Genomic DNA, 7,695 nt, shown 5'->3' with positions numbered 1-7,695 from the left:
CGGACGCTGCTGGCAAAGCGCGGCAGGCCCCGGCGCCAGGCTTTCCCCTCCTCGGCGCGGGGAGCCGTGCCGGTGCTGGGGGAGCGCCCGCCGTCTGCCCCGCTCCGCTTCCCCGACGGCGGCAGGGCTGGACGCGCTGGGGCCGGAGCCCACGTGCGGGTGTTCCTGCTACCCTTTGGGTCTGCGCTCTTCTTCTGGAGAAGGGCACCATCGCCCCGGTGGCAGCTTTGGCCGGGCGAGCGGCTGGGTGGGCGGCCTCCACCCCGGTGGGGACCGGACACCACCAGAGCTGCCCCGGAGCCGCAGCGAGGGGCACTCCCAAAGCCCTCCAGGCATCCCCCTTCTCCCACGTGCCATCCCCAGAGAGCTGGGCGCGTTGGGGCAGCGGGAGGAGGAGGAGGAGGGCCCCTTCCCCACCAGGCCCGGAGGTGTGCTCCTCACCAAGGGGAGCCACCACCCACCTCAGGAAAGGGGGCTCACGTAGGCAGGGCATGGCCACGTGTGCCACGTGCGCACCTACAGCACCCCTACACGAGCAGGCACGTCTGCGCCCACGTTAGTAGCCGCAGCTATGAATGAAATTAATTGGTTTTAATTAGCCCGTGTAAACAAGATCCTTAAATTTGTTGCCACATGAGGGTTTTGGCAGTCTCCGATAAATTAATCCTTTTTATTATATCAATGACAGGAAGATGATCAAATAGGCTTTGATATAGATTCGGGGATTTATCACCTAGTAGCACTCTGATATGCTTGAACTTTTTTTTCCCTCCTGCTGCTGCTGGAGGCAAGAACGAGGCTACAAACGCCATTTGCTTCAGAGCCTGCTCACAAGTGAAACAGGGGATTTAGCGACAAATGGACAGGGGATGCGAGGGAAACTTTGAAGAAAAGTTTGTCTTCGGGATTTGTTGGGGAAGTAGAGTTTTCAGTGGGTAGGGTCATGCGGGGAGAGATGTGAGGGCAAGGGGGACCCTGTAACGAGGCATAGCAATTAGCGTGTCTTGTCAGCGCACCCTGCAGCCGGAGGCTGAGCTAAACTGGCAGCACAGTCCCTGGCTTCACCTCCGACACCGGGGCACACGGTGCCTTCGTCCAGCCTGTCCTGCCGGAGAGCAGAGCATGGCGGAGGGGAGAGCTGGCACAGGGCAGGGGCGACGGGTGAGTGCGGGACGGACAGCCCCAGACCCGCAGCCCCCGGCCGAGCGGCTCCGCTCCCGGGGACCAGGACCATCCTGCAGCTGCCCGCCCGACGCGGCGCAGCACAGAGCCGGCCCTCGGCTTTTCCCCACTGACTCAGACGATGCTCCACCGCGCTCCGAAAGAGTGGTACGTATGTGTGGATGAGGGCAGCACCCTGGGGCTTTTGGGCTGTACTGAAGACGGCGTGGTCACAGGCATGGCCTTAGCGAGGGCAGCAGGAGCCTGTCAGCTGCCATTTCATGGCATCGGCAGCTACACCAAGACCTCCCCTGCTTATCCTACAGTCTCAGCCTGTGCCCATTTCCCTCGGCACAGGCTCCCCATTAGGCTGGCCTATGGACATCATTCCTCCCACCGTGCCGAGAAAAGGCTTCACCGGTGCTGCAGGACACTGCGGCAGGGCTGGTGCCTGCAGCAGATTTGCTCTGGCATGTCACAGCTGATTCCCCAGGTACTGCTAGGACGCAGCCCAGCACCTACAGCTCAGTTGTCAGCCAGGATTTTAAATATCAGCACCATCCTTCCCACTGCCACCCGTTGCAGGAAGGAGCGAGTGGCTTTGTATTTCAGGTGCACGGGGAAAACAGATCTGGTGGCAGACGGGCTGCCCAGGGTGCCCAGCATGCCCGCGGGAGGCGAGCAGCACCCACATCCCATCTGGAAAGCCCAGGAGACCAATTTAGAAGCCGTGCTGTCCCAGGCGTTCCCCTCTCCACCGTGGGCATGATGGCCGGGGAGCTGCTGCGCACAAAACCTTCTCCTGCTCTCCACCACCAAGGGAAGGATAACTGGATGGGAATTCTAATCATATATTATATTACCGTGTCATATTAGACTAATAAAATCCTAATATGATACAGGAATGGGGAGCATATCATAACTCCTCTGTGGCTAATACAATGCATGCAATAAATCACTCCCAGAGCTTATCCTTAACAATTGTATCAGTGCTTTCTGTGTCATGCTGATAACTCAGTCCCTCTGATCTAATGGTTCACTTTTCTTCACAGTCCATATGGCAGTGACATTAAAGCTAATGAAATAAAATAAAATTTGCCAATCTTTGAAGAATTCCATTCTTTAAAAAGATGTATTTTATTAACACAAACTGGAAACATCTTCAGTTACTCAGAGTTATTTTTATCACATTGGAAATACATGGCACAGATACTGGCATCAGCATCTTACATCCGACTCACATGTGGTCTTTGCAAAAGACGTCGCTACAGGATAACACCGCATCGTTCAGCCTAGCACACTTAATGCCAAGTTCGCATCATCATCAGAGCTGCCCTCATTGAACCAGTCCCGTGGGGCATGGATTTTGCCATGCCGGAAGGTCGCAGTCTCCCTGACTCTTCCCTTCCTGGGCTGAGGATCCCTCATTGCATCCAAGGCCACATACAGAGGGAGCTGGGAGCTCAGTGTCTGAATGCCAGGGAGAGTAGGTCATCACCTGCTTCGCTTTTGGCACACGAAGGTTTGCTTTTCTTCATGGGGCTGTGAGAGGGCTGCTCCTGTAGCTTTGCGAGTCGCAAACCTGGGTGCATCTGCCAGGCGCTGTTTCTCCCTGGCTGCGGGGCTTCTCACGACCCCTCCTGCAGGGCAGCCTGGCCACTGGCAGCTCCTCGGTGCAGCGGCGGTGCTGCGGTCCCGCCCGGCCCAGGTGCACAGCAGGTCGGACGGAGCTGGGGCTGGTCCCAAAAGCGGCTGGTCCAGCCGGGCACTGGGAAGCGCCGTGGGTCTCTCCTCCAGACACCCTCGTGCCTCCCACAGCCCCATGCTGCACAGCGTGGCGATGACAGTGGCGGGCGCCTTCGTCAGGCACAGGAGATGGCGATTCCTGGGACCCGCTGCAGATCCCCTGGCCATTCCCGCTGTGCTCTGTGCAGGGTCTCCAGGCTGGCACCTCGCGGGGCTGGCAGGAGCCACGGCCACGGGGCTGGCAGGCTTTGCTCCTCTGCCACCACGGTGCGCTGGGGGCACGGGGCTGCGGCGGCTCCGGTCACAGTGATGCTCACGTGCGCCAACAGCTCAAACTTGGGCACGGGGAATCAGGATCGCGGCACTGAGCGGTCCCACGGGCGGGAGGGCTGAGGGTCTCCTCCCCACGCCAGGATGGGTGCGCGGTCCTGCGGCAGAGGTCCCACACGGCCGGGGGGGGCCGCAGCCCCCATCCAGGGTGCATGCGCGAAGGAGGGATCCCTGCACGAGTAACTGTTCCTGCGCGAGGCTCTGACGGCCCTTCGGGGCGTAGCTACTGGGTGAAACACAATACCATCAACAGCATGATCCTAATACTGGTGCTTGCAGTAAACCTTTCTGATGTGTGATCAAGCCTCAAGGATAAGATGTTTATTATTTGCCATGTAACCACGTGGCTGTTCTCCAATGTAAGGAAAGGCCAAATTGCACTTGTAATTCAAAGGGACCCAAAGCCTTAATGCTGTAAAGAAGCACGCTAATGATGCCCAGCGGGCGCGGGGCATGCAAGTGCGGCCCAAAGGTTGTTGATGGCCTTCCTATGAACCTCCTCAGTGTGTGACAGGTCCTTGCCTGTGGCCAGCAGAGATGTGATCAAGATGAGGGACGTCTGTGTGTTCATTACGCTGCCTACGCCTCCACTGACACACTTTACATTTAAAATACTGTTTCCTTTGAGCTGGAGTATAAACACTGAGCGTGTGGACTTGGGGAGCTCCATTAGCAAATGCAAATCGTTCGGCGCTTTGTCCTCTGCACACAGAAGTCTTCGGAAGTCCATGGTCCCCATCTGCCCCAACTCTCGTTAACTGATAATGAAGGCTTTGCAATGCACGTCTAGTTATTTACTTATTTATTTAAATGCACCACCTGTAGTGAAAGAAGCAATGTTCAATTCTAAAACTGATCGAGAAGTTGTATCTGCTCTGTAAACAAAAGCAGAAGCAGTAACTGGTGCACAAGGGCACGCAGGATGCAGAGGGAGAAGAGTGTGGCCGCGGTCCTGGGGGTGAGAGCAGGTAAACAAAGGTATTTTACAAAATAACCTGATACAAGAATTGTTGATAAGAAAAGCTGACCCACAAGCTAATTGAATCATGCAAATAATCGTTTAGCCACCAGAACAACACCTAAAGGCTTGAACAGCTGACTGGAAAGGAAACGTGACGGGCAGGCGGCTCCTCCGAGCGCAGCCTAGCCTAGGCTCCAGCCTAGCATGGGCTGGTAGTAGTGAGCGCTAGCCCTCCTCCTGCCTAGCTACACTAACCCAAGTAGTAAGTAGTTATATTTATCAAAGACCATTTGCTGCAAGTGATTAACGTTAATTTGATTTCCTGTGAGTCAATTTCCTTGAGATATGGTAAATAGGCCATTACCTGTTATTGACCTTTACTTTATTAAAAAGATTTAAAATTAGCATTTATATATATACGTCCTTCCAAAAAAGTTTTTTTAATAAAGAAAAATATTTTTATAATTGCATTACACTTGCTAGCTGAGGCTGTCCTTCCAAAGTTAATGTTAAATAAAGATAGTAATTAAGAGTGAATATGATGATGATTTTTAAACTCATCTAAAGGACTGACCCCTTCCTTCGCCTCCACTTGAATTTTTGCTCCTGAGCAGAGCAGGGTGGAAGCGGAGGCAGGGGCTGGCAGGGGCAGCCTGCAGGTTGGGAAGCCTCTGCCCTGCAGGCGCTGCTCCTGCTCCTGCTCCCTGCCAGGATGCACCTCTCCCAGGATTTCCAGTATCTTCTCCAGGCAAGAGGGCACAATGACCTACTGGTATTTAAAGAAATGCTCAGCTCCTGCTTCATGACAGCTTGCACTTCTGGTAGCCTAGTCATCTCCTAGGTCTGGCTTAAACTGAGCAGGAAGAAATTACGTCAACGTTTGATCATGAAAGCAAAAAGTTTATTCATGTTTGAAACTACATATAACTACCACGAGGAAGACTTTTCAATCCAGGGTGTAATCCAGTTAGAAAGTAACACGAAACGGTTTAATACATTAGAATCACTGCCACAAATTATTTTCATGACTCAATCAGTTTCAGAATCGCATACAATACAAAAGAGAGAAAGAAAGGGCCCCCTGTTACACAGGGGGAAATATACAGTACTGAATACTGAAGTCTGTATGCATTACAATTAGTTGTTGGTTTTTGCGTGGATTAGTAACAAGATGAAGAACATTCAAAATGTTTCTCAGTATTTACAACAGTTTCACTGTTTTGTGTTAAACCTAAGACCCCATGTTTCCACTTCCGCTTCTTTAAAAGTTGCCAATGCAACCCTGATTCTTTTAAAAGATTACAATGTACATTACATTTCATGGGGAAACAAAGAGTTAATTACAAGATGCAAAAAGATAAGAAAGAGACAAACTACAGCGTGAGTATCGTTCAGAGGTAGTAAGTGAGCACTCTAAGCTACAGAACATGTTGAAAGTCTATTGGTTTGTATGAGTTCGCATGAGGTAATAAAGCTGTGTTTGATTGGTGAGATGTATAAATACTCTTTTGCTACACTATGTACAACACTCCATATGATGGTGCTTTTTTCCTTTGCTTTTTCCTTTGTTTGTTTGTTTGTGGTTTGCTGCCAAGAAGAGGTAACAAATCTTGGCAGGCGTGTGCAGCACCTAGCTCGTACTGTAAAACCCCGGGTCTTGGCTTTCACAGAGATCAGCAGCAAGTGTCTTCATCTCCTAAGAACAACCTATGGCCGGTGTCGAAATACAGAGAGGAGACTCGGGGTCCGGGTAGTTTTAGCAAGAAAAGATCCTCCTGGTTTCCAATCTAATTTGTAAGACAATAGATCACAACAAAAATGTGACGAATAAGGATTCTTAAACACAACCATTGTTAACCGAAATAACCGAACAGCTCATTTTATTCCAACTCTATAAGAGATATGAAAAGATTAAACACAATCAAAGTCTGCAATTCATTTCAACTTTCCATGGAAATATGCACGAAGTTAAATTTAGGTGAGGTGTTTCTTTGTGTCTGCTCTTGCTATTTGAGGTTAAGCTTGTCCTGTACTTTTACCCTTAAGGCCAAGTAATTGGCAACTGTTAGACCAACATCGTTAAAACTGCTGATAATAAATTATGATAAAATAGTTACAGGGCTATAAACAATGCTAAATCTTGGCCTAATTGGATAAAGTGCTTTTTAACATTGTGTGTTTTAAGTATAAATACAAATGATTATGATACCTTTAAAAAACAGATTTACCAAGTTTTCTAATAAGACAAGGTTTTACAGTAAAGCTGTAGGTGGTTGGCTACAAAAAACTCATTCCTTTTTCTCCTGTGACTCTGAATGCGCTAATCAAGGCATCTCAGCTCAGGGAAAAAGTGTTGCTAGGAGATTAGTTAGAGGTATCAGAGTGCACACTTCCCGGCCCTTCTGTAGGGGAAGTCACAGAAGATGGAGTAGTTGCGTCCTGCCAGCCTCCATTAGCCTGAAAAGGGAAAAACAATTCAATTGATACAATTACGCATATTAATTATACCGTACACCGAAAGTATCAGACTGGCAAGCCCGGGGTTTGGGAGGAGATGCTCTGGGAAGGAGATTTTCCTACACTCCCTCTGGCTGCGGAATTTGTGAAAGGAAAAAGCAGCAGGCGTTAGGCGAGGGATGCCGAAAGCACGCTCTGCGATAACGCCGAGCCTTCGGCAGAAAGGCAAGTTGAGAAACCAGAAGCCGTTCGGCCAGACGCTAGCTGCGATTAGGACTTTGGGATTTCTGCAAAGACCGTCCGCGCTTTAATGAAGAACATCCCTTTGGCCGACACTTCAGCTTTTTCCCCCGAGAAGACGAGTCTGGGGCAATCCCTGTTTGACCCCCTCGTCTCCCCTTGCTTCCCAAAGTTCGGAATTGCCTTCCTCCACCCGGCAGAGCCCTCCGCAGAGCCGCTCCACCCAGCGAGCCCGGGTCCCCGCAAATACGATCCGCCAGCACGCGAACGCAGGGCTGCGAGGCGGAAAGGGGCCGCTCGGATCGGTTTTCCAATTATCTCTAAACGCAGCCCCTCTTTCGGACGCCGCCCCGCGCCTCCGCACGCCGCCGGCCCTCGCCGTGTCAGACCTGCATCGGCAAGAGCAGCGCTCAGGAACAAATTTGCCTTATGTCTCGGCCGATCGAGGCAATTGCTGAAATCAATGTCTGATCAAATTTCTGCTGTGGCAGACAGCTTGTCGCTACATATTTTTATGTCAGTCAAGAAGAGGGAGGCGCAGGGCTCGTGAGTTGGGGGACGCTGAGTGGAAGTGACGGGGAGGCCTCTCCGCACCACCCGCAAGAGCCGCCCCGGCCCCGCGCTCCCAGTGCCCCCGGCCTTGGCAGGGACGCTTCCCGGCAGGGAAAGGTTAGCCTATGCTAATGCGTTTATGACGTGCTTCGCTCCCGAAACAATCGGCGGCCTGGCTCGGCACCCTGGGCCGCGGTGGCACGGCGCTCTCCCACGAGGAAGAGGCGGGGGGGAGTGATGGCGTCGCG

At 51.8% G+C, this 7,695-nt stretch overlaps 1 protein-coding gene across 3 annotated transcripts in view; it reads right to left on the bottom strand.

Moving 5' to 3' along the window:
* Positions 1-5,077: 5,077 nt before the first annotated feature.
* PBX3 (PBX homeobox 3) overlaps positions 5,078-7,695 on the bottom strand; it is a 116,507-nt gene continuing 113,889 nt past the window's right edge. For 2 of the 3 annotated variants that reach the window (XM_041119736.1, XM_041119737.1), the window contains one exon: positions 5,078-6,655. In XM_041119736.1, coding sequence (XP_040975670.1) covers positions 6,563-6,655 — 93 coding nt within the window. In that variant the 3' untranslated portion in view covers positions 5,078-6,562. The remainder of the gene's footprint in view (positions 6,656-7,695) is intronic. The other variant, XM_041119738.1, reaches the window with a different exon arrangement.

Source organism: Aquila chrysaetos, chromosome 24 (assembly GCF_900496995.4).
Source record: "Aquila chrysaetos chrysaetos chromosome 24, bAquChr1.4, whole genome shotgun sequence".
NCBI lineage: Eukaryota > Metazoa > Chordata > Aves > Accipitriformes > Accipitridae > Aquila > Aquila chrysaetos.
Note: the sequence above shows the minus strand (reverse complement) of the source record. Positions and strands in the feature narration are given on the sequence as shown.